A 25,952-nucleotide genomic window follows, 5' to 3' on the forward strand; every position below is an offset into this window, starting at 1 on the left:
TATGGATTAAAAGTGGTAAAGGTAAAATATATTTTCAAGTAAATCACTTCCTGACAAGTGTGCATTGAAATAAAGGATTCAAAGAAATGTGTGGGTGACACCTAATGGACAAGACGGGAATTACACTCATACTCCATAATGGCAGATCCCACTCAGCCTCAGGTTTCTCAGAATGTAAAGCATTTCTACTTTGTTAAAAAAAAGTGTTTGTGGTGGAGAATGTGACAACATTGATGACAAACCGCAAACTATTTGAACTGCTTTTATTACCTTAGGTTATAGGATGACCTAATGGTGAATAAGAATACACTTTGTGGTTTAATTGTTCAAAACAAAAACAAAAACAAAACAAAAAAAAGACCTGACCCAAACTATTAACTTACATATGTACAGGTACTTATCAAAATCTCCCAAGATATTCATAATTCAAGAAGCAAAATATATACCAGAGGTGGAAAATCTTCACTGTCTCAGCATCATTTCCATGATCTACTACATGCTGGTGGACAGAATATAAATTTTCACATGACTTCAAAAAACTACAGGGATACTGTGCATAGCCATAGAGACATCGATGATAAATAATGGCATATGAAGAGTTAGCTGACAGTGAACTCATCTCTTATCCTAGTGCATCAAATCCATCACCCTTGTGGCAGGATATAACAGAAGACCAACAAACTACACATGACTTTACATATCACAGAATGAAAACATACATTCGAGCTGTTGTCACTGCTGTGATGGACAGTGAGTCTGATCACAAGGGTCGGGACACTCTGCCTCTACAGGCAGGTGGCTGGCGGGGATGCCTACTGGCGGACGGACCTTTCTTATCGGGCTGAAGCTGCGTGGAGATGAACCAGGGGAGTGAGCAGGTGAGCGGAGGGGGCGTGGGGGAGGACCTGGAAGGGGTTGTGGGAGCGGCTGTGCCAGGGGAGAGGGGCTGCGGGGGTATCTGCGAGGGGTAGACCAGATGGGTCGCTCAGTTCTGTTGGAGGAGGGGGGAAGCACTGGAGCATAGGTAGCAGGGATACTCATTTCTGATTGGATGGTGGCATTGCCAGAACATTCTTCTAACCGCTCCAGAGTCTCCTGAAACAAGACGAAGATACATGTGTTACAATCACCATCAGGTGTGGTGTTTAATCGATGATTCTCATTTTAAAGGAATACTTCACCCGCAAAATGACAATGTGTATCAATTACACACCCCGTATAAAGCTCAATTCATGAAGAAAACTTTTCTCGCATGCCTCCATGGTGAGCAAACAACCCAAAAACTAAAAAAAGTTCTTGACGAACTCAAGTCATAGGGGATTGTGTTTGACTCTTTCAAAACATCCATTTTTAATTCCCTCACACAACTCATGCAGGATAATCCGAGTCTCATTTAGTGCACTCAGTACTTTCCAAATACAGGCATTTCCACTAAATCATTACTATTTAAAATACTTCCACATAAATAGTCTCACACACTAACAAGTAGCACGCCTGGGCAAGCATATGTGTTTGAACTCTGCCAATGGAATGCATGAGCAGAGATCAAATGCAAGTGTTTTACCTAAATAGTGAGGCTTTAGTGAAAATGCATGAGTTTAGGAAGTACTGAGCATAGGACTTGATAAATGAGTCTTGAATTGTACTGTTGTGAGAGAGTTCTCACTTCCAACTCGTCAAATACTGCCGCTTTGTTTGTGGACGCTGGCGTCAGACACAGACGCACAGGGGCACCCTTCGCGGTGGTATGATACCCACAGGGCAATAGTAGTTTTTAATGCAGGTAATATAAAAAGTGCTATGTGTTTCCTGTGTGATAGTAAGCCAAACCATGATGTTGTTTTCTAAACCTAACCACAAGCCTACATGCTTTTTGCCTAAAGCTATGAAAATAAGCCTAAAAACAAAGTGTTGTACCTATGTTCAAAGTTGATTTTGAAAAAACACTGTATGCATGTAACTAGCAGAAACTGTACATTTCCTGTGAAAATGAAAGTGTATCTTGAAAAGACACAATACATTAAACAAGCGTAAATTGGGGGCGTTGGTGGCTTAGTGGTAGAGCAGGTGCCCCATGTATAAGGCTGTTGCCGCAGCGGCCCGGGTTTGACTCCAGCCTGTGGCCCTTTGCTGCATGTCTCTCCCTCTCTCTCTCTCTCCCCCTTTCACACTTCACTATCCTATCAATTAAAGGCAAAAAAAATACCCTAAAAAATATCTAAAAAACAAAAAAACAAACAAGCGTAAATTGACACATCCAAAATAGATGCAGGAGGGTACCCTGCACACCATATTTTGGTGGCTAAGTCTCCTGACAAAACAGCGGTATTCAATAAGTTGGGATGAGAACATTTGGAAAGTTTGTACACAGATGTTTTGATATAGTTTTGCTGTCGTTAAACACGGTTGCCTAAGACTTCAACACATCAAGATTTTTCTCAGTTTTTGGATTTTTCGTTGACCGGAGGCATGCATGAAAAACTAGTTTTCTTCACAAACTGAAGATAACAGGGGCTGAGTACTTGATATACAAGTGATCATTTTGTGTGTGAAGCATTACTACAGTACTAACAACAGCAACCACACCAAAAAACAATCAAACAAACAAACAAAAAAATTCACTGGGGCTCTATGAATGGTAATGCTCATCTGTCGTCAGTCCAAAAATGATAAGAAATTGCCTTGAAATTTTATAGTCAGATATCCCTGATGATCCCCTGACTTTTCCTCAAGCACAACTAGCATGTTGACATTTCTGCCTTATAGAAAATATTCTGACAAATGTTTTTGGATGGATTAGCACAAAATATTTGCAAACATTTGTTGTTTTCAGAGGATGAATCCCAATTACTTCAGTGATCCCCTGAGTTTTCTCTCGTACCATCATGAGATTGACATTTGTGTTATTTAGTGAAGCGTCTCAGAGCTGCTGACATGGCTACAGACTATCATTTTGTTTCATGGTAAAGCTGTCAGTGGCTCACACAGATTCTAATTGGAAATTCTGGAAATAAAAAGACTGACTTACATCTTCATTGAGAACATAAAGAGGCATGGGACTCCTCCGACCAAGTGTAGTTGGTTTGGGAACAACATCAACTGCAAAACATGTATATATTTATTTGGTTGACTTTCTGCTGAGAAGTTAACTTTAGTGTTGTGTGCGTTTAACACGGAATACAAACTGTAACGGTGTACACATTTAAAGATGATCAGCTGCAACTGTTGCTCACCATCGTGGCCATTTTCACTCTGCTCCAAATAGATGGGAGCTCTTTGGGGGACGGGTCGATGCTTCTTTCTACAGCAGGAAAAAAAACCACTATCAAAACTTTGCAGCTAAACTGTATTTCACATGAACTACAGTTCACTGTTTTTATCACTTTTTCACCAAATGTCCAGAGTACAGTAACACTGCTGAGCTGCTTGAGAGTCTTGTCACATCCTCAAGGGCAATATCAAAGCCAATGAGAGAGGGAGGGAGAGAGAGTGGAAGCAACAGAAGAGGGAAAAGAGGGCAGAGAAGAAAGAGTAGCTCTCACTTGGATGGTTTCCAACAGGCACACACTGTCACCAGGGTGATGAGGAGGAATATGCCCCCGGTGGACAGGATGATGTATAGCGAGCTCCGTCCTAAACCAGAGTGATACACAGAGGCAGACAAAGACACAGAAAGAGAGCAAGAAAGAAAAAGATGGAGAAGTTTGTGTCAGTAACAGCAGGGCAGTCTAATTTCCCTTTAACTGAACCACTGACTTGTACCTTTGCTCCACATTCAACTTCAAAACTTCAATCGATTTCTGCTTTCCTCTTTGACAGTGGAAAAGTACACTTTGCAGGAGGAGATAAAGTTGTGAAATAAATGTGTTAATTTGGAACATCCTCTTTTCTTTCAAACTTCAAGCCTGGCCAGGATTCGGAGCACGCAGAACATTTTTTTTTTCATGTTGCTTGCCAAGTCTTTTGAGTGTGCTGGCATGAATAAGGAGCAGTGAAGTAGCACATTAGGGTAGTCACTTTGAGACTTTATGTCGCACCGCTATGCATGCAGGGGGAATAGAGAGCAGTTTCAGGGGCCTGTAGCTGTCTCCTCATGCAACACATCATAGTGCAGCAATAATGAAGTCAGGATTACTGAGGTCCACTGAGGCAAAGCGTTCTCCCTCCCCACCTGCCTTCCTTTTCTGCTCCCTCCTCATAAATAACTGTCCATTCATTGGATTAGAGTGCCTCTCCCTCTCTCTCGCAGCCTGACATGTGGCCCTGCGTTGGCGCCCAGTAACAGTCACTCGGGGCCAAGTCTGCTGCGCTCACAGCCTGGATTTGCTCTTGTTGTAAACAACATTGTTAGAGAGAAAGGCATGCATGTGTACAGGTCAGCGTGAGATGATAATTGCTTCTGATAGCTGCTGAAAATGGATGTTTGTTGAACAATTAGCTAAAGTATACAGTTCCCACATTCATTTTCATATCGCCATTACACCTAGAAACCAGTGTTGGAATGTAACTAAGTACATTTGCTGGACTGTGCTTATTAAATATAGCTTTGAGGTACTTGTACAATATGATATATAACAATCTAACACTGAGAGGTCCTGAGAGGCAAGTGAGAAAAAATATTCTGGTGATCCATTTACTAAGTCTGATCCAAGCTGATTTCGCTCTTCCTGTGACTTAAGAGCAGGTGAAAAAAATGTTTTTGTCGTGACAATCTCTCTAAGTTGTTTCGTTTCATCTGTGAAACAGGTGGGAGAAAAGTTCTGCCAGGTGAAAAAAAAGTTCTGCCAGGATTATCTGTGGCTTGCTCTATCATTTTCAGACGCACTGACTGTGAAACCCATTTTTAAACAGTTTGATACACTGTTGGGAAGAAAATTTGAACTCAAATATTAAGCAAACTACATAATGAGAAAAAGACCATTAAAGTTTGCATCAGCTGGCTGCAAAGATATGTGACAGATTCCTTGTGCCCTTCAAACTGGGAGTGGATGCTGTACTCCACAGGCTGTCCCGGGTGAAAAATACACGTGCATACAAGTTTATTAGATTATGTTTTTTATTTCATTCACTCATGTTGTTTCCTGTTTTACTTTGAAACTCACATCTCCTCTTGTTTCAGATCACTTCACTTCCTGTCCCTGTGTGTTTTCCCTTCCTTTTGATGGCTTCACCTGTGTGTAATTGTAATTGTAATTGTATGAGTATTTAGTGTGTGTCTTGTTTTCTCTCAGTGCTTTGCATGTCTAGCACTCCAGCCTTTAGTTTCCCTGTGTCCTTTTCATGGTTTTTCGATTTAGCCTGTAGATTGACTGCCTCTGCCCAGTGGCGTAAGGTAGTTGGGCCTCAGTGCACGCTATTTTGAGGGGCCCTATTACGCCCTAGTTACAAGTTATGAAGCACACACACACACACACACACACACACACACACACACACAGAGAGAGTTTTAGGTGTATATATATTTTAGCAACAGTGCGCTTTTATGTTACATCCACTTGCAGATACTTGATATTGGACACATTAACATACATATTACACAGCAATCATCATTACATATCTGTTTAAGACAAATCTACAAAAGAAAATAGGAAATTATTAGTTTAACTTGATAGTTTTTTATTGATAAATTATAGTTTTTTAGTTTTTTATGTAGAATAAGTTTATAATATGTTATAGATTGACATTGCTTTACAAAACCAGAAAACCATGATGGAGATGGGTTTGCCTTAATTAGGGCATGAATGGAAAATAGCACCATTTTTGTTTTAATGTGAGTTTTTCTTTGAACACGGCCTTATTTCCAGGTGGCAGTCGGGCCCCTCCACCCCATTGGCCCCAGTGCAACCGCACTGCCTGCAATGTCTATATTTCCACCCTTGCCTCTGCCTCATCCCTATTGGATTTGTTTGCCTCCACCGATAGTCCTTCTGTGTACTGAACCTACCGTTTGACCAGGAAAGACTGTGTCCAGAGTCGTGCGCTTGAGTCCACTCTCTCCTGGCTCACCAGTTGTTGAAGCTTGGCGACACTTGCATTTCAGGTAACAAAAACAAGCATACCCAAAAACATTGTGCAGAAGGACGAAAAACTGTTCCTTTGATCGGGGGACCGTTACGAACTAAAGGAATGGACACATATTTAGACTTTATTATTGCCACAGTATGGAGTCACCACTATTTTTCTACCACTCATGTTCACCACGCTGGTAAATCATCCGCCAAAGCTTTTTTTTCTCACCTGTTTTCATGGATTTATCAAAAAAAAGAAAACAGAGAAATTAGAAAGACTATCTTGGCAAAACCAGTTCTGTAGTCATTAACACAGTAGGGAACATAATTTGGAAGAGACTTAGAAATTTAATCACCAGAATTTTTTTCTCACCTTGAATTCAGAACTTTTACTTGTAGTGAAGCTTGTGCTACTTTTACTTAACTAAAGGGTCTGAATACTTTTTTCCACCCGTCTGATGTTACTATACCATCATCTCTTCATCCTGTATGTAAACATGTATAACTTGAGGTCCTACCGGTGTAACATGCCACCTACTGTAGACAGTGAGCCTGACAGGCATGCTCTTCATGCTGCTGATGGGGTTCTCCACTGTGCAGACGTATATGTCATCATCTGACATCACAACGCGTGAGATGGTCAGCACCTTTTGGTCATGTGAAAGCAGCAGGCGTGTGTCATTGGTCAGCACCTTGCCTCCCTTCAGCCAACCGTAGATGGGCTTTGTGCCGTTATCGTGGGAGCAGTGAAGGTTAAAGTGCTCGCTGTACTCCAGGACAGACGAGGCCATCATCTGGATGTAAGGTCTGGACGTGGGGACTGAGGAGGGCGACAGGACAAAGACACGGGGGGTCTTGAGAGTGAATATTCGAAGACATGAGTGGATGGTTGATCTTTAGTTATGTAAGAACGTGATAAGTGTCTTAAAAAGAACAACACCAACACTGTGAATCACGTTCTGAATAGCTAAACTCCAGTATTACAATGACACTCTCTGGGGCATGATAATGTTTTTTTAATTTGTATTTAACTCCTCTTCAGTTTTCTGCTCTAAAATGCTCATATATTTTTGAATATGAGAGAACCCAGCTCTTTTAAAGGAAGATAATTCGGCATACCGTCCACAGTGAGCTCAATGTAGTGCTCTCCAGTGAAGGTGTCATCTGTGATGGAGATCTCGACTTCGTACGCCCCTTCGTCTGACAGCTGCAGGTTGTGAAGCAGCAGCGACCCATTCTCAAACACCAGGATACGGTTGCGGTACTCTGGCCTCAGGTTCCCTATGATGTCCGTTCCTATGGACTGCACAACGGTGATGGGTTTCTCTTTGTCCCTCTTCAGCTGCCACTTAATCACAGGCTTGTCGGAGCTGCTGCTGGAGTAGCTGACTGACAAGAGGGCCTCTTTGCCCACCGTGCCCCTCACCACCTGGGTTTGGCTGGTCACATTCACCCCTGACACCTCACCTGGAAATAAAGGCAAAGAGATGGGAGTGAGGTCATCAGCTGAGGAGAAGGTGGAGGGAAATACAAGAGGTTGTTTGAGGACAGTGTAGACAAAGGACAGTCACTTTGCAGCCTTTAATTCACCGCTGGCGAGCAGAAATCAGAGGAATCAACTATTCACACATGGTGAAATAATAGAGGACTTATGCAAAAACACACTAATTACTACTACACTAATCACTACAATTACTGCAAGGAAAAACAAATGAAAAATCAGGGCAGCAAAGGGGGATACAATGGCCCTGTACAATAACACAGTACAATTAGGCAGAGTAAATATAATATTAGGTAGGCCTGCTTTCATTTTACTTGAATATTCCTATTATTAGACATCATACTTTCCACCAGTGTTGCATGCAATAAAAATGTGCACTTTTTACTATGTTGTCAGAGTTTGAACTCCCCATCAGTCTGCTGGTTTAACCGTTGTAGGTAGTCAAACCATTAAAATTAATCTTACTTGATGATGCATCCACAATGAGTCAACTGTTCTTAATTGTTAATTGCTGATTTACTTCACTGGTTTTGCCAGGATTATCTGTGACTTGTTCTATCATTTTCAGCCACACTGACTGTGAAACACATTTTTAAACAGTTTTATACACTGCTGGGAAGAAAATTTGAGCTCCAGATATTAAGCAAACTACATAATGACTGTCACCAAACTTTACTTTTGAGAAAAAGCCCTTCAGAAAGTCACAAAGATATGTGACCCTTCAATTGTACTTGATTGTTAATTGCTGATTTACTTCACTTGTCATTTTTTGACAAAATCAAAACACTCATGACACAATGTTAAGATGTAAGATGGACTAACACATGATATCTGGCGGTAAAAAAAGAGTCTGCACACCAAGGTCCAATGCAATCATCCTATATTTTCATATATATCACATCACATCACATCATGCCAACACTACTTTTCCGGCACTTTTTCCACCACTGCTGAAGACTTAATGCTGTATAAGACACAGTTATTTTCAAAGGTGAACTCTGCAAATCTAATCCAATAAACCTTTTGACAAATTCAGCAAATATCTCCTCATGTGCTGAAAAAAATGGTGTTCGTCTGCCCTAGTTTCGTAAATAGGTGACAAACAAAGTAGCTGGGACCAAGCTACACACCACTATGCCGGCTACAGTCTCTCTTCAGTGTGCTCACCCACAAGAAATGTAGCTACACCATGATAGTCATGAAAGGTAGATAACATCAGAGATATTACCAAAGCCTGTGAAATCACTCAGAATCACTGACTCCACCTTTAAAGGTCCCATGTGCAGGATTTAGGGGGATGTGTGGGCAGAAATAGAATATAATATAATAAGTATGTTTTCTTTTGTGTATATTCACCTGAAAATTACAGTTGCTGAGTTTTTGTTACCTCAGAATGAGACGTTTATATCTACATAGAGAGCAGGTCCTTATTCATGGACACTGCCATGCTGCAGCACCATGTTTCTAAGGTAGGCCAGAATGGACAACCCCAATACTGGCTCTAGATAGAACCATTAAGCCACCGTAGTTACCAGCCCCCTCTGTGGCGAGTTGGAAAACACATATTTTTAAAATGAAAATGCTTAATTCAGTGTTTTCACTGGTTTAAATCACCAGGACAAATTTGTTTTGGAAAAGAAGAGACCTCTGCAGGTAATTTGGCTTTTGGTAAAAACCTCCTGAGCATCTGGATCTCAAGTTATCAGAGAAAAAAGGTGAGCATACAATCGCAGGTGCAAGGCTAACGGCCTGTCCTTGATGTGCTGAACAGCATAGGAGAAACACTAATACTGCTTTATTCAGTGCTTTTACCAGTTTAAATCACCTGGTCTGTTCGTTTTGGAGAGAAGGACATCTTTGCAGATAATGCAGCTCACAGTAAAAACCTCCTGAATGTCTGGATCGAAAAAAAGGTGAGCGCACACATTGGCCGGTGCTGGGCTACAGGCCTGTCTGTGACATGCTAAACAGTGTAAAACAAACACTGATTTGTAATGTAAAACTGCTTTATTTATTAGTTTTACTGGTTTAAATCACCTGGTCTATTTGTTTTAAAGAGGAACAGACCTCTGAGGATAATTTGGTGCTTGGTGAAAACCTCCTGAACAATTAAGACTGAAGGACTCCTCAGCTAGAGATCACACTTGGCACATGGGAGTTTCAGCTAGTTGCAATTTGCAATCCTTACCCCTAGATGGCACTAAATCCTACACACTGCTCCTTTAATTACCACCTTCTATGTAAAATCCACTGTTAACCAATTTTACACTCATGTAGCATGTTGGCACTAAAACATCTAAGAAATTTCAGATTTTTATTTTAAGAAGAGGCGTACAAGTTAAAATGTTTTAATACCTTTATGCTTTCACGAATGGCCTCCATTCTTTAAGCTTTTGCCCAAGATGTTTGGCTGCCGACTTGATGAATAGAAATTCTTTGCATTTCTCCCTTCAAACAGCCGTTAGTCAGCTTACTGTACGCTACACACGCCAACAAACTCATACGCACACATGTTGCTTTTCACTAATCACTTATCTGTTGCTCAGAAACTCCCCCCAGGAATTCCTCATGTGACCCCTCGCAGCGAACAAGCAATGCACTAATTTTGATTTGTGTTCCCCAATTATCCTCCGCCTCCCACAGGGATACGAGGAAAAGGTATTACAGTGCAAGCCACATTTCATCCTTTATGGACGAGCCCTGTCTTGGAAACCAAACACAGCGAAGCTTTTATGTTCACAATGGAGATTCCTATAACTCAGCTGTGTCGGGACACATGGAGGTCTAAACATTGGCTGCGGGCCTGCGAGGGGGCATCCTACTGTTATAGGGCCTCAGTGATGGAAAGATCAACCTAGGAGAGAGGGAGGAGAGTGAGAGTCGGCACTGTTCACTTTTCTTTGCAGTGAGGCAGTTAGCAGGGCATCGCCTCATTGCCGTGGTAACCATTTAGTGCGCCTGACAGGGGTTGCCAAGGCGATAAGACAAAGGGCATGATTGTTGGAACTAGTTTCCTCCCTTGAAAAGAGTGAGAGAGCGTTAGAGAGGGAGAGAAAGAGAAAGTCTTTGTCACTGGTGAAGTTGGAGATAGACACAGGATCCAGTGATCCTACCAAAACTGGCCTGGTTGGGTAAACTGGGCCCGTGGTACGGTCATGCAATTAAATCACACATTTTTGCCATTCTTTTACCCCTGATCTGAACTCGTCTAAAGCTTCCCACACTCCAAATAAAAAGTAGGCCCTGCCCTTTTCACCAGCTCTGCACAAAACGTGATATCATCACACTTAACCTACACATCCCCTTCTTACACATCTACAATAGACACTCCAGGCTCCTTTGAGCATGTGATGAGGGCCCAAATGAGAGCACCAACCATGAACGAATCCATTGTGCCGCCAGCCCGGGGAACACAAGTACAAGAGGCAACATCAGCGATTAACTTAACCTGGATTAACGTTGTTTCAAAAGAAGCATGAATGTGAGTTTTGATCTGATTTTTAGAAACCCAAAGACTGGAAAACAAGACAATTCTAAAAAGATGATAATTAAAATAATAATGAGCACAGGCAGGGTTTCTTTGCTTTTTAATAAACTGTCACAAGTTAATAAAAATCCACTTGCTGTATCATGTGAATCGTAGCCCAGTGCCCAGGACATTCTTTGTCCTCTAATCTGTGGAAAGCCTGACAAATGTTTGATCTTACCTGTGAAGAGAAGGAGGAGGAGGCCAAAGAGCGTCAGTAGCGGAGGAATGTCAGTAAAACTGTCGCCTGTAGAGGAGGTCTTCCTCTCCACCTTCATCTTGTGTCCTGGGCAGAGTCTTTCTCCCACTTAGTGAGCATGGTTTATCCACCCTGGGCACGTCTCTGCGGCTCAACACTCTCTCCACTGCCTGCCTGCCTGCAACACTGGCCTCTGCCTGGTCACACTGAGCCCCACTCTCCTCACAGCACCCCAGTCACAGCCAACAACAGCCAACTGTGCATGTGTGTATGTGTGTGTGTGTTAGTGTGACACAGAGACATAGTGTAGATGAGCTCCTCTCTTCCACTCTGCGTTTCCCTTTCAGTATGGAGCTCAAAGAAGATAGTGTTTGTGTATTTAGGCGGTTATTTATCTTAATGTATGTGTGTGTTATTCTTTAAAGCTTCCTGTGGAAAAAAAGTGCTGCTTTTTTTCCCACACTTTAAGTAAACCATTAAGGGGTCGAATTCAAAATTGAGTTCAGCGACTTTGCAAGAATTCTTGCCTGGAAGAACAACAACTGTACTCCAGCTCTGAGAGGAGAACACTTAAAGCTCTGAAATGTCTGAGTTTGAAAAACAACTCACTTCCCCCCTCTCTGGCCCACTTATCGTCACATTGTGCAAACTCCTCTCTGGACCAGAGCCTCACAATAAACTCACAATTTGTCACTTGGCAACCGGCCTTGTTGTTGACCCACAAGCTCATGCAGCCTCAAAGCATTTCTGCTGCTAGTCCCTATAGCACCTGTCAAGTGTATGAACATGGATCTTTACCTGGAAATGTGAGCTATGTATAATAAGAGCAACAAAATATGAAACAAAAAAAAAAGAGTTGTTGTACCTACTCTGCCCTCTAGGTGGTGTTGCAGCTACATTAAGGCAGGGAATTGAAGTCAATGCTGCCATCAGCAGTGTTGGCCATGTTTTGACTTTGAAGTTGTGGCTTGTTTACATCATTTTTGCTCTTTTATTTGTCATTTAAAAGCCCAATACACATGTGGGAAGCAAAAAAGTAGTGCACCACATGGGTCAAAAGGCGTAAGTAAAAGAAGACGACAATGCCAAAAGCTCAAAAAGTAAAAATACAATAGATTTAAATGCATTAGATCCACCTTCTGGCTGCCAATCTACCATTTAGTTTTAATTTTCTTGCAAACTTGACTGTCACTTTTTATTATATCCAACATAATGCCATGTAAATCCCCATATGTTACATCACTCATTCCCCACTCTGTTTTGGAGATTAACGCTTGTATGCATTGATGAGTCAATTGCATTATAAGTCATCTCCCTCACTTTAGAAAAGTCTTTTGTTTCAAAGTGAGGGTTTTTTTTTTCCCGAGCATTTTGTTTGACAACAAAAGGAGGTTTTATGCAGAGGAGGAAGCTGAAACGCGAAAGCTCCAGGAATGTGGGAACAGCTGCTGCTCACCACCACTCTCCCAGGGCTCAGACTACTGTGTAGTGGGCCATCAAAGCCGAACCTCTCCCCTCCACCTCTGCCCTCGATAAAAGCAGCATCTCCCTCTTCCTCTCATCTTCTAACGCGCTCTGAATCAAGGGGGACTCTTTCCACTCAATACAGGAAGAGAGCGGGAGCACAGACAGGGCCTGTGTGTGTCTCACTAAGTTTCGGGTGTATGTGTTATGACAGAAACCATTATCAAGTTTGATCCACAACAAGACTAATGTCACTCTGTGTGACTCAGACGTACAGATATCACATCATGATGCTGGTAACACATCTACTGACTGTGATTCCTACATGTTTTAACCAATAAGGAACAATCAGGTGTTGATCATGCAGCTGTGGCATTCAAGTCCTCTCATTACTGATAAGTTATGTAACCTCCTTAGTATTAAAGATACTGTTACTCCTAAAATGGCGAGGCCACTGGCATAACCACTGGAAAGCAGAAAATTGCGCCCCCTGCTGTTTGTCCTGACTTATTCATCTCTAATTATCACCCAGGAGACCAGAAAGATCTTTTCTCTCTGACAAGCTGTCTGAGAAAGAGCACAAACCAACCAAGCAGATCTTTCACATGATTTACTCCTAAAATAGTCCACGTTCGGCTTAAGTTGTAAAAGGGACAGAACCATTATTCTTTGCTTTACCATGTGCTTTACAAACTCGCACTCCTTCACATGACTCACATTAGAACCTATTAAGACCCAAAGTAACACAATTTTCAAACTCTTTTTTTTTTTTTAAACCTGTCTTTTCCTTCACTCCCAGAATTCAATCTACAGCACAAAGTGGGTGTTGTGCTATGTTTGGAGGTGTGCAGGTTATTGATTGTTCACCCACAGTCATTAAAGAGACAGGAGAACGTGGCCATGGCACCTCTGGGACTGAGTAAGAGAAAAGAGAGAAGCGGTCCATATAAAACCCGTAGAGGATGCTTATGTGAGCGTGGTGGAGGAGGATTGTCAGGCTGAGAAGGAAGCGCTTTGCACTCTGGCACTGCAAAACCACTGAGAGCAAGACTCATGTTGGTTGTTCCATCTCTGCAGCTGGTGACACAATCAACAACGCCTGTGTATATGTGTGCGCACGAGAGGGAGAATGAGTGACTTGAGTGGGATCTGCATACTAAAGTATGGGTTGTGTTTTTCCTGTGTGAGGATGCATGTGCAGTTTGACTTTGTGCAGAGTGCTGTATGGCTCAGATGTGTGTAGGTGGGCTGAGTGGGAGCACTGGGAGACTGAAGATGCTCTAGTCTGTTTCTCATAAAGCGCACAAGACTGCCTGGGCAAATGAAGCTAAAATTGTGTTGTTCTTTTGTGATTGAAACAACCTTATTGCAATAAAGGTGGACCAAAACAGTATTGCAACAGGCGCACACATCACTCAGTGGTGGAGTTGATTATAACAACACAACTGTGGATGGGATAAAAACATTTGTAGCTGAATGCATCCAGGCTTCGCAACTGCATACAATCTAATTATTTAAATGGCTCTATTTATTAGCTATTATTATGAGTAAAAACCTGATTAATTTGTCTCGTATAATTGACACTTGTAAAATAGGAAATGCACTGTTTCATGCTATGAACTATTCATGAGATTCCTTGTGCAAGAGGCCACACGGGAGACAAAACATTGCTCCAGCTTCGTGGAAACTGCTCCCTCCAATTAGCAGCCTCACTTATGTTGCAGTGACACACGAGAAAAGAGCAGCTTTGGCTGCTGTGATGTCGTAGGAAAAATTTCAAATTTAGCACTGAAGAATAGGGACGGATGTGACAGATGGCATGAAAGGTACTGTTTGAAACAAGCAGGTACTTAACCTGAATTAATGAAGTTTAAAACAGACATTTCACTGTATATTTAAGGTGGATTTATTAGTGTAATGACATGACTCTACAGCAAAGTTCAGCAAGGTACTATTCAGTTCGTTTTAAAGCATGACGGCTCTGCAAACTCTGACAATGGAATTTCACACACCTGATTTAACATACGTCAAAGAAGTCAAACCCACCAACACAACAGAGCATATTGAAGCAATGTCTCATAAAGTAATGTTGTACCAAATGCATCTGGAAAAAAGTGTAATTACTGCATGCTTACTGTTCTGGAAGATCAGATTTATAGAAAATGCTTGAAAAGGTGAAAAGAGAACCTATCGAGGCGACTGCAATCTGAATTAAGTAACTTAGAATAAATAGAACATACATAGCTATTTCTCCTTTAGTGTTTTAATCGTTTTTATAAGCAAGTCAAATCTGTAAATGTTGGTCAAGATACAAGCACATCATCAACAATGCAAAATAACAAATAGTTCAAGCCACTGAATACGCAAAGTCTAACGCTGATGCATACAAGGTCTATACACAGATGGTATGAACTGATCCATCCAAAATAAGCCCCGTTTAGCATTTAGAGGACATTCATTTTCACATTCACAGATCATCATCTAAAAACTAGCACACTACCAGAAGTTTCACAAGTACATGCAGTGAGTTGCAAATTCTGGGTCAAAGACATCCGTACTGATGAGACTGCTGAAGAAGCAGAGAAGGAGTGTTAAAGTTCACAAAATTCACATAACACACCCTCAAAACTGTCGGTTCATTTTCTACTGCTAATTTGTGTCGGAAAAAAGAAAATGACTCCTGGGGTAAAAAGGTGTGCCTGAAAGCCAGCCCAGCCAGCTTATGCCAGCCATCTCTCGCTACCTTGCTTCCCCTCTTTCTCTTCATCCAGGTCAGGACAGGGGCGTCACTGCTCTGGCACAGATGTGTCGTCTCTCTCTACTGCCCCCGATCCTCCTGTCTCTAAAAACAGAAACAGGCAAGGCGTAGTTAAACACTGCGGAGCCTGGAAAAAACAAAAAAAACAGTTTCTGCACACATGCTTGTCGTCAAGGTTAAAGGCTCTAAAGCATAGTCACAAACTGTAAGGTTACTGGTGGGTGGATCTATTATAAAAACACACTTGAAAAAAACTTTGAGCTGCTGCTTGAGTGGAATTGATTTTCAAAGGAAACTTTCCATTACAATCTGTTTGTAGAATTAATGTTTAGGTTTTTAGGTATTAAGCAACGCTAAGAACCTGACTGACATTACCGTTAAGCTCATAAACCCAGTACTGCTGTGAAAAGGGGGTCTCCCCCAGTGGGAGGGAATGCATGGTTCCAGTCCGACAGGTCCATTAATTCTGCTTGGCCCTCTGAAGCATATACTGTACCTGAAGCACCTGGAGCTATAAATACATCTCCTACATAAGGATGCAACCAGCAACTGGGTTAGGGAGAATCATTGACGAACATCCCTTGTGTCAGCCACACCCCCAAAGAAAATGCTGCTTTGTCTTTTAGGAAAGGTGAAATCTTGAGCTCTGGTTTCAAAAAAATTATCTGAGTGGACTTCTGAGTTACATTTCATACTGTTTCAGAGTGTGATTGTTTTCTTTTGTTCTTTTAGAGCTAAAAATAAGCGGTAAAATTAAATCTGAGTGCAACCTTCGCTTGAGTTGAAACACTGGATGCCCTCAGGAGAAAACAGTGAAACACATTTGGACTAAAAACACTGAATATACTGGATATAAATACATGTTTACCATTGTGAGAATGTAAGTTGACATTTTCCAGGTGACAAACATCTTTCCTCTCCAGCAATTTAACAGCGCAGCCACAAGCAGATTCATTTATAACCCCTTTAACGGAATAAGTAATTGAAAGATTCAATCATGTGTTGCTGGAGACCCTACGGGGTAATTAAATGAGTCACGCAGTTATGTATTGCATTAATCACACTTGGGATAACCCATAAGGGGCTCTAATAGGTGTATTTAATTATGTATAGCTTTTAAATGGTTTCTTCTCCCCGTGTGTATGATGGTAAATCAGTTTGTGTTCCTGCATTATGTGTTTGGCTCTGAGAAAAGGTCACAAATTGACCCTGTGACATCTTATCTCAAGATTCAACCAACAACATGATCATCAGACTAAGCTAACTTAAATTGCTTTAACGCTAAGTCTGTTTATGATCAAATAAGCAACTTAAACTTACCTTCCGTCACCTACTGTAGTTCAAGCTCCTGAGGGGAGCCGCTGCTACCGTCCTTACAGTCACTAGCCATAATGCCCCCTTTAACGGCATTATGTGACCTACTCTTACCCCGTGGTTCTACACTACTGACCTGTGTCCCCCTGGCTGCCGTTGAGCACATCCCCAGTGCTGCTCACCTCCTCCCCTTCCGCTTTGTCCTCCGGCTTCATCTTCTTACGGGTCATATGCCCACGGAAGCCAGCCTGGATCTTGGCAGCAGCCCTGTTGGCCTCGGGGTCATCCAGGGGGATATCCATGATGTCCTCCTCCTCCTGGGGTCGGCTGCACTCCTCCTGCAGAGAGGACCAGAGAGTAGTAGTCTGTCACAGAAGGGTAGCATATTACATGATCATCTGAGGGTGTTTTTTTTTATTGGAACATTGGTGAAAGAATCTAATCCTCAACAGATTGCAACAGCATATTTTGTTAACTGTATACGCTACAACACTATCTTTCAGACAGCGAGGGATGTGCGCTTGTTGCAAAGTGGCTCACCCTTATTACATGACTTCAATGGGGCTCTCAGGAGGTCACTAACCCACATTGCCACCTTTTTTCTCTCCCCTTCTCTTCTTGTCATATAATACACTGATGTCTGAGTCAGTCTATTTTGTAATGAATCATCATTGTCTGCTGTTTTTTTTCTTTTGCCATGGAAAAGATTTTTTTAAAATGGCATTAAACTGCTCACTGAGCAGACATATGAATTCCCAAGTGAAGTAACAGCCAATGATTTTACGATCATTAGTCGTTTATCACACAAAATAAACCAATCTGCGATTTTTTTTGGTGAGAAACAATGCTGGTGTGAAAGACTGCTCCATGTGTGATATTTCATTTGTAGCCAGTTCTTCTTGTTTCAGATAGACCGCAGGTATGGTTAAAAAGGTTTCTTTCAAGGGAAAAATAACTTTTGTCTCTGGGCAAAAAAAAGATGAACCAGCGAAAAAGTGGCTTTAGTCAAAACCAGGAGCTCACTCGGCGACTGAAAGTACAGCATCCACTGTCCCAAAGGAAACATGGGGTGGGCGGAAGAGAAATTCTGGCTTGTCATAAAGTGTCAGTGGAATAGCGCCAAGGCTGTCGACAAGTTATGTAAACACCAATTCAAATTCTGTGTCGAACACATATCAGCTACACCCCGTGCTTTGCTTATAGAAACAGATTGACATTTCACACAAAGGCAGCCCACAGAATGAGCCCACTGTCATCCCACTGCCTTGGTAAAGCAGTGCATCATGTCTCCAGTGAAACCCCTCCAGTGTAGGAGTGTGACCACCCACCTGTTCAGCCAGCATTCATTAGCCTCTCTGTCTGACTGCTCACTGAGCAGCCAGAATCCAGTTTTTTTGTTTTTTTTCAGCAGCGGCAGCAGCAACAGCAGAGATGCAGGACTGCTGCACTGGATTTTGCTGGCTACACACCTTCTCAGGGGGTTTATTGTTTTTATTGCATCAGGGATCCTTAAACTTGATCTGACACAAATTGATTTGAGATATTCTGATGCAAACCTGAAGTAATATGATGCACCTATGATGAAAATAGCTTCAAATGGTGTAAAATAGGACTTTATGTGGTGAATTTTGTGTCAAAAATTTACAATTTGTGAGTCAGAATTATTCAAATGGTTACTAATATATATTTTACTCTACTAAAAGGACAAAAACAAACACACACACGGCAGTATGCAGTTTGAAGGCAACTAAACACTTGTAAATACCATTAATATCCTGCAAACTGTGTCACCCAATTCTCCAAACTGATTTGTGATCACAAATATAAGAAGAATGTATTGAAAAAGTTAATGTGAAGCTTCTACTTACATTGTGACAGTCCATGTCTTACTCTCAGAGATGCCTTCAGTCTTCAGGTGAGCTGACCTAGTATGACTTGTACGCCTCGATTTTCTATGTGAACCAAGCAAAGCTCTCTTTAAATGAGTCTCCGGTATAATACAGATGCCTCACTGGCTCTTACTAACAATCACTGTATGTTCAGTAACACCCGCTCACGCACGGAGTGAGAGAGAGACATACAGTCACAGAGAGAGGAAGAGAGAAAGAGGGAGGGAGGGAAAGAGAGACCTCCTACAAACATGACAGCATGTGTTCCATCTTTTCAGTCCCATTAAGGCTGCTCACCTACTGTGTTCATATTACTGTTAAAGAGCTTAACCAGACTTCAATGTTCACCGGGCATCACCTAAAGACTTCAGAAAAGTCACTGAAACAGCCTAAAAATGTGCGCAGTTTCAGCGCTTCAAAGTTTGACACAAGCAAAAATGACAAGCTGATACAGCCTGGATAAAGTATAGGGAACCACAAAGTGACTGCCGTGTGCCGAGCATCATGAAAAAATCACAAGTTTCAGTGTTACAACAACTAACTCCACAAATAAACACAAATGACCAACATAGAAATACTATGTAAAAGACAGATGGTCGTAAAACAATAATTGCTGACTTTCAAATTCCACTAATAGCGAGGAAATAAAACCGTGTAAGCATCTTGGACTGTTTTACACTAGGAGGTGTTATAAATTTATTAGAGGCAGAGTGAGCTAACAACCCTCTCCATCCCTCTGATCCCAGCTGGTATGGCCGCCCACACTCCTCTGCCAGCCTCAGAGACAAGACGGAGAGGGAGAGAAACAGAAAACATCCATTTATCTGAGTTATGTATCTGACATTAACGCTCTCCTGCTGGTTTCCCGACCAGTCGAACAATATGTTAAGTTATCCTCACGCCTGATTTCACAAAGCTGACTTGCTTTATCAATCAATGCACTGTTAATTTGAAGGAACGAGCACCACTGTCTAATTAAATTAGCTGTAATCAGTCATGGTGGTAAGTCTGCTCATATTAGTCAAATCATTAGTGTATCTAACATCGTCTGTATTCTGCTGAGATGACAGGAGTGTGGGAACATCATTTAGGGCACTTGTAAACAGTGAGTTAAAGGCTTAGAAATTAAAATAAAAGACCAGACAAGGCATCTGCAGCTGGGTCACTGTTAGAATAGATGGCCTATATATTGTACAGTTATGTGGTAGCTTGGTTTCAGCTGAAATAACTTCCGCCACGAAGCAAGAGCACACCGAATAGCTCCACTGTATGTAAAAATACAGAAAGTGCTGTTTTAATGTTTAATCAGTCAGCAACTGCTATTAAAGGTAGATTACTGATACAGATGGTGCCTAGCAACTATCAGCATCACCATCTCCTATTAATTCCATGACGACACTAAGAGAGAGCAGGATGGTGAGGGGTTACCATGGAAACATTCTCAGTAACCCTTCCTACACTCCCCTCCCTATGTGTTTGGAGCCCTGTTGGTCCAGACAAATCAGACAGGGCTAACTGTGACAGCAGTAAAAATGTTAAAGGCCTTAATTCGCAAGACGAATCGTCCGGTCGGTCTTTTATGATGATGGATTACTCAATCAAGTTTCAATCTGTGGAGGCTGCGGTGGCTCCCAAGAGGAGAGTGGATCTGGCACTAACAAAGCCACAGTATTACAGTTTTATGAGCACGCGGCACAGCAAAGGCCTCAAACAGCATCTTCACACGCTTGTATGTGATCACAGACACAGATTATGGTGAAGTTGGAGAGGGAAACTAGAATTTCTGCACATTTCCCTCTCGATGACATCCTACTACTGTAAGTGGAGAGCGGATGTGTGTGTGTGTGTCCATTCCTCCAATCCACATTCCTCCAGTCCCTCCTAACTTGCCCTAAAAAGGGTTCAGGGGGTTGTCCACTGCAAAATTTGCCGTCTTTTTTTTTTTTTTTTTTTAATTTTTTTTATTTTATTTTTTTTTTTTTCTATTTTATCTCAATTTTTTTTTTATGTTAAAGGAACAGTATGTAAGATTTAGGCTGGTTTATTGGCATCTAGTGGCGAGGACTGCAAATTGCAACCAGCTGAAACTTCTTCCAGTTAGAATTCCTTCAGAGATTTTTAACAGGAGCTGAAATATTCGAAGAAGTCTCCTCCTCTCCCAAACAAAATAAAGCAGTTTCACATTACAAATCACTGTTTCTCCTACACTGCTCAGCATGTTGCAGATAGGCCACTAGCCCAGCACCTGCTAATGCGTGCTCACCTATCTTCTCTGATAATGTGTCCTAATGTGAGAGGTCACCGCCTCGCCAAAACAAACGGACCCACGTAATCCAGTAACAGCAACTGAGTAAGTGTGTTTTTCCAACGATGTCTGGCATGTTGGAGACGGGACGCTAGCCCAGCACCTGCTTATGTCCGCTTCCTTTTTCTTATAACTTAAGATTCAGACGCTCACAAGGTTTTCACCATGAGCTAAATTATCGGCAGAGGTCTCTCCCTCTCCAAAACAAACGAACCTGGTGATTTAAACTGGTAATAACACAGAATAAAGCAGTTTCACCTTCAAAGAATCTGCGTTCTTCTGACCCTCTGGTCATGGAGGGGCTGCTAACTACAGTGGCTAACAGGGAAACTTGAGTGGCCCCATCTAGAGCCACTGTTTGGTTTGTCTGTTCTGGGCTATTGTAGAAACATGGGGGTGCAACATAGTGATCTCTGTGGACGAGGACCTGCTCCCAATGTAGATATAAATGGCTCATTGTTATTTTCACGTGATTATACACAACAGTAAACATACTTATTATATTAAATTCCATTTCTTCCAATATAACCCCCTAAATCCTAAATATAACATAAATACTCTGCAGTTTTACTTTTGAATCCTTTGTTTTTAAAATCTCCTTCATTTCAACATCCGGGAATACTGTCACCCTTTATCTACCGGATAAACGACAGGAGAAGAGCAAAAAAACTACTTTTACTTTTTGTACTAAGGGTTTGCATAATGCCTAAAAAGAAGTGCAAACTTCTGTTGGCAAGTATTAATGCTGCCACACATAAGAGATTGGCATACAGTTGCGAATCTTCAGAAAAGTCAGTGCTGAGCATACATTGGTGACCTTAAGATACAACTATGACTGCATGATGTTGTTAGAGTTGAGTATACAGATCTTCGGATATGTGCCATGCACCTTTGGTCATGTCCCTTCAAAATCCATTCATCTAATGCTCAGAGGTCTGCCCTTTCCATGGGATATTTTTAAGGTGTGTGGCCAGAGGGTGAAGGAGAGTCATGGAAGACTGGGGATGAAAGCAAAGGAGAGGGCTGGGGTACCTGGGCAAAACTCTCAAGGGTCAGGGGAGGTTCAAGGACGTAGGCTGCAATGCCCAAAGGGCACTCTGCTCTAGTTCAAAGTTTATCAGAGCAACCACCATCCAGAAAATAAACTATTCTGGGGATATTTTCAATCACCTACCCCCAGAGACTCCAAGGGGCGGAAAAAAATGAGGGCCACTGTTGATCAGACTCGTCCTTGAAGGGTTTATTTATATAGGCTACCTGTGACAGGAATGGGAGCAGAGCAGACTGTCGCTGAAGACACCCCTGTCTGAAAGTGTACGAACATTTATTCTCAGCCTGCGTGTACAAGTGGAGGAGATGTGGTGAGCTGTTATATTCAAATCAAGTTATGGCTATAAATGGTAAAATATCAGGGCTATTTTTCCATTGGAAAAATGTCCATCTCTTGTGTGGGGTATATAAATGTGTGATTGCTGTTTTGATAAGAAGCATCAAACTTTACCTTGTCAACACTCTTGTTTTCAGGCTCTGTGGAGTCCATTTCAGGCCCAAGAGACACGTCTTCTCCTTGTTGGTCTGCTGCCAGCTGATCTTCATGTTGAGTGTGCCCGATGCTGCCCTCTTCACCCATTGCATCATTCTTCTCTCGTACATCAGAATCAATCTGTCCTTCTTCAACAAGTTCATCTGCTTCTGAACTTCTCTCCTTTGATGTGACCTCTTTTTCTACCACTGTCTCCTCCAGCTGTGACTCTACAAGTGTTCTCTGACTCTCCTCGATCTCCCCTGATAGATGTTGTGCACTTGCCTCTAAAGTTTCACTCTCCGCCTCCGTCCTGGCAGTTGATATATTTGACTGGAAAACTTGCGATGAAGGATTATCCGCACCACCACCATCAATCTCTTGATCCTGCACTTTGCTATAACCTTTTGTGTGGATGTCCTTTTTGTCTTCTCCAGCCACGTCTGTTGTCTCATCTCCTTTAATGTCAGGATCGTTTGACTTTGCCTCTTTTTCAGGATCCTCACTCCGGTGAAATTCGCCTTCACTTATCTTCTCACTATCTTCATTTTTATGATCGGTTTCATCCTCTGGGTTTCCTTCGTCTGCCTCGGTGGTGGGCTGATGTGACGAGCCGATGGTTTTAACACCTTCATGCTTCTCATCATCATCACTATCATTTACATTAGAATCATTTGAATCCACCTTCTCCTTCATTTTATCAGACGCCTCTTGCTGAGTCTGCATTTCCTCCAATTCTTTTTCAACTCCCATCATTTCAGGTTCACTTTGGTCTTGTGTGCTAGATATATTTTGGTCTGTTGCCTCTTCGGACTCTTCCTCCAGTTGCGTTTCTAATATCGTAGACTGTAAGCCCTCTTCCTCTGGCTGTTTCTCCTCAACCTCTTCAATCTGCTGAGCCTCTGGAATGTCTTCAAAGCTAATCTCAACCAAGGAATCTTCCATTGGTATAGCATTGCTGTTAAAACCACCCTTTATATGAGCTAAACTTTCATGTATTCCTCCAGAAGAAGCCTCAATCTCTGTTCCTTCCTCCTCCTTTGTTTCTGCTTCATCTTCTGCTTCACGTTGATTGCCCTCTAGGGTTTTAGATTGAAACGATGAGCGTACAACTGCTTCCTCAGGTTTGGGTGTTGAGGTGTCCTCTTCAGTGAGCTGTGTATCATCTTCAGCAGTAGCTTCTTCCATTGTTACCTGTGTTCCTCCAAGCTCTGTAGCACACACATCCACATCTGCTAGTCCAGAATATGGAGGGACCTCCACTGGTTTGTCATTGTCAATGTTTTCCTCTCCTTCTGAATCTTCAATCTCCTCATCTACAACTGCAAACTCTTTTTTATCACCTCCTACATCTTGTGCCATCCCTAACTCCTGAGCACACACATCTACATTAGAAATCCCTCTGAATGATGATAAGTCAGTGGGCTCTAACTCAGATTGAGGTTTATCTCGGTCTGAAGCAGAGCTGCTATCATTTCCATTAGCTGCCCTGTCAACTTGATCAAGTTCAGTTATTATTGGGTCTCTCTCCTCCTCTGTCACGCTCAGATCATCTGGCTGCACATCTTGGAGCCTGTTGACTGATTCCTCTTCTGAAGGCCCCTTTTCCACAACCTGTTCCTCTGTAATATCGTGTTTTCTTTCTTCGCCCATGCTTTCGCTTAAATCAGCCTCTTCAGAGACATTGGGTTGTGTGGTGGAAGCATGTGAGGCCTCTGCTGAATGACTGTGTTCGTCGTCAGTTTGGGACTCGTCAGATTTTTCTCTAAAAAATACCAATCAAAGTGAAAGACTTGGTGAGAAATGAGTGATACTTCTTTAAAACATTACAGAGTCATATTGCCTCATCTGTGACTGTCACTGGTGGTCCCTTGTCTTCCACACCTGCCCCCTCTTCTCACTCTTGACACTTCAAACCTCAAAGCGCTTGCCATATTGAGCTGGTGTTTTGTACTAGTTCCAGGCTTCTACTGTACAATGTATTTTTGCTCTAGAGGTTATTATTATTATTATTACTACTAATAATAAAAATTATTATTGTTGTAGTTAAATTATAGTGCTTATATGAGTTGATTACTTTCATTATGTTTATTTTTTTATTATTATTATATCTTATTTATCTTATCTTATTTATTATTGTTATATTTCTATTATATTTATGATATATTTCAAATTATTTTTATTTATTTGTTTTATTTATATTTATTACATTTTTTATACTTTTTTCATGCCTTTATTATTTTTTTCTATTCTATATTATGCTTCTATAATTATGTTTCTTGTTTCTTTTGCAATACTTGCCTTTATTTCATTTCCTCTCACTATGTTTATGTTATGCACCAATACACCAGAGCAATAAACTGGATTCTGATGTCTGAAAAGCTGAAGCGGGACATACGGCTATCTCATTCAGGACAAAAAGCAAAAAAACATAACTACACAATACCTCACACAGCAACTTCAGAAAAATGAAAAATACAGTAGTTTATTCTCATTTCTACGTCACTTCTCACTTCACTTGTTACTATTCTGTCCTTCCATGTCCGTCCTCTCCCTCTCTGATCCTCCTGGCTGCTGATAGCACATAAAGTGAGACTCACTTGGAGCTGGTCTCCTCTGCAGCAGGCTCTTCTTTAACACTAACCTGTTAGGAGAAAAAACAAAACAACAACAAGGATTAAATGGTGAATAATTAGAGAGACATAGATAAACAGAGTTAAGATTTATAGGTATGCTGAGAGTGGTGTCTTTGGTGAAGTACCTCAGTTGCCTTAAACGCATGGTTGTTGTAGAATCTGTCTTCCAGTTTAGCAGCCCACTCAGCAGGGTCCATGCCACTCTCTACAGGAAAACACAGACTCAGTTATTTGTCAGCAGTTAATGGTACTTGTCTCACATATAAAGTTGGAGTTACCTTCTCTTTTTCTGAGAAGAGCCTCGAAGTACTGAGCCGCATATTTCGGGATGTCTTCAGGCTGGTCTCGCAGGATTTCCCTGGTAAGCCCCTCCAGGATGGTACCAAATCCTCGAGGGACCCGCAGGTGAGTGTTGGAGAAAGGCACCGACATGTTTAAGGATACACTGGGAGGGTAACTTCTGTGACACTGAGGGAAAACGGACTGCAGAAGAAGAAGGCGAAGTTCTCCTCTGTTATTTACTTTCTGCCGGGTGCTTACACTGGAAGTTTTCACGGAATATGAGTTAACGTTAACTTAACGTTTGTAGTTAGCTAACTATGCTAATTAGCCAGTCGTCACACACCACTTAAACTGCTTAAATATATATTTAGCATATTTCAAAATGTCCACACATTAGTATGTTACTTTAAATGTCTTGCAATTCGTGCCTACCTTTATGTTTCTTCTGAATGTTTTAGCTGTCAGCTACTCTGTTTTGTTGATAAACGTTTCTAGGCAACGGCTCTAACTACGGATACTGACAAGGCTCAAGTGTAACAAAACTCACA

At 41.7% G+C, this 25,952-nt stretch overlaps 2 protein-coding genes across 7 annotated transcripts; both read right to left on the minus strand.

Annotated features, from left to right (window-relative positions):
- Positions 1-322: 322 nt before the first annotated feature.
- hepacama (hepatic and glial cell adhesion molecule a) lies at positions 323-11,428 on the minus strand. Its single transcript, XM_049577059.1, has 7 exons — positions 11,217-11,428; positions 7,128-7,475; positions 6,547-6,828; positions 3,543-3,633; positions 3,234-3,301; positions 3,029-3,099; positions 323-1,095 (listed from the first exon to the last, which is right to left on the minus strand). The coding sequence occupies exons 1-7, from the start codon at positions 11,311-11,313 to the stop codon at positions 733-735; spliced, it is 1,320 nt and encodes a 439-aa protein (XP_049433016.1). The 5' UTR covers positions 11,314-11,428; the 3' UTR covers positions 323-732.
- A 3,160-nt stretch (positions 11,429-14,588) lies between these two features.
- spa17 (sperm autoantigenic protein 17) lies at positions 14,589-25,914 on the minus strand. 6 transcript variants are annotated; one of them, XM_049577052.1, is made up of 7 exons: positions 25,837-25,914; positions 25,401-25,605; positions 25,248-25,327; positions 25,087-25,130; positions 22,466-24,251; positions 16,907-17,108; positions 14,589-15,540 (listed from the first exon to the last, which is right to left on the minus strand). In XM_049577052.1, the coding sequence occupies exons 2-7, from the start codon at positions 25,552-25,554 to the stop codon at positions 15,485-15,487; spliced, it is 2,322 nt and encodes a 773-aa protein (XP_049433009.1). In that variant the 5' UTR covers positions 25,555-25,605; positions 25,837-25,914; the 3' UTR covers positions 14,589-15,484. The 6 variants fall into 6 exon arrangements, with proteins under 6 accessions (XP_049433009.1, XP_049433010.1, XP_049433011.1 ...); XM_049577053.1 differs by having other exon boundaries at positions 25,401-25,663; positions 25,837-25,883; XM_049577054.1 differs by having other exon boundaries at positions 16,953-17,108; positions 25,401-25,840.
- Between the last annotated feature and the right edge of the window lie 38 nt (positions 25,915-25,952).

Source organism: Epinephelus fuscoguttatus, linkage group LG5, assembly GCF_011397635.1.
Source record: "Epinephelus fuscoguttatus linkage group LG5, E.fuscoguttatus.final_Chr_v1".
Lineage (NCBI taxonomy): Eukaryota > Metazoa > Chordata > Actinopteri > Perciformes > Serranidae > Epinephelus > Epinephelus fuscoguttatus.

Bases quoted from the DNA above. Each gene is read 5' to 3' on its own strand.
- hepacama (XM_049577059.1), bottom strand. From the start codon at position 11,313: ATGAAGGTGGAGAGGAAGACCTCCTCTACAGGCGACAGTTTTACTGAC. The intron at 7,476-11,216 runs GTAAGATCAAAC...CTTTATTTCCAG, and splicing joins CCTCCTCCTTCTCTTCACAG to GTGAGGTGTCAGGGGTGAAT. The intron at 3,100-3,233 runs GTGAGCAACAGT...CATGTTTTGCAG, and splicing joins GAGTGAAAATGGCCACGATG to TTGATGTTGTTCCCAAACCA.
- spa17 (XM_049577052.1), bottom strand. From the start codon at position 25,554: ATGTCGGTGCCTTTCTCCAACACTCACCTGCGGGTCCCTCGAGGATTT. The intron at 24,252-25,086 runs GTGAGTCTCACT...GGTATTTTTTAG, and splicing joins GCAGAGGAGACCAGCTCCAA to AGAAAAATCTGACGAGTCCC. The intron at 15,541-16,906 runs GTCAGTAGTGTA...TTCTGTTTTTAG, and splicing joins CGGCAGCCAGGGGGACACAG to AGACAGGAGGATCGGGGGCA.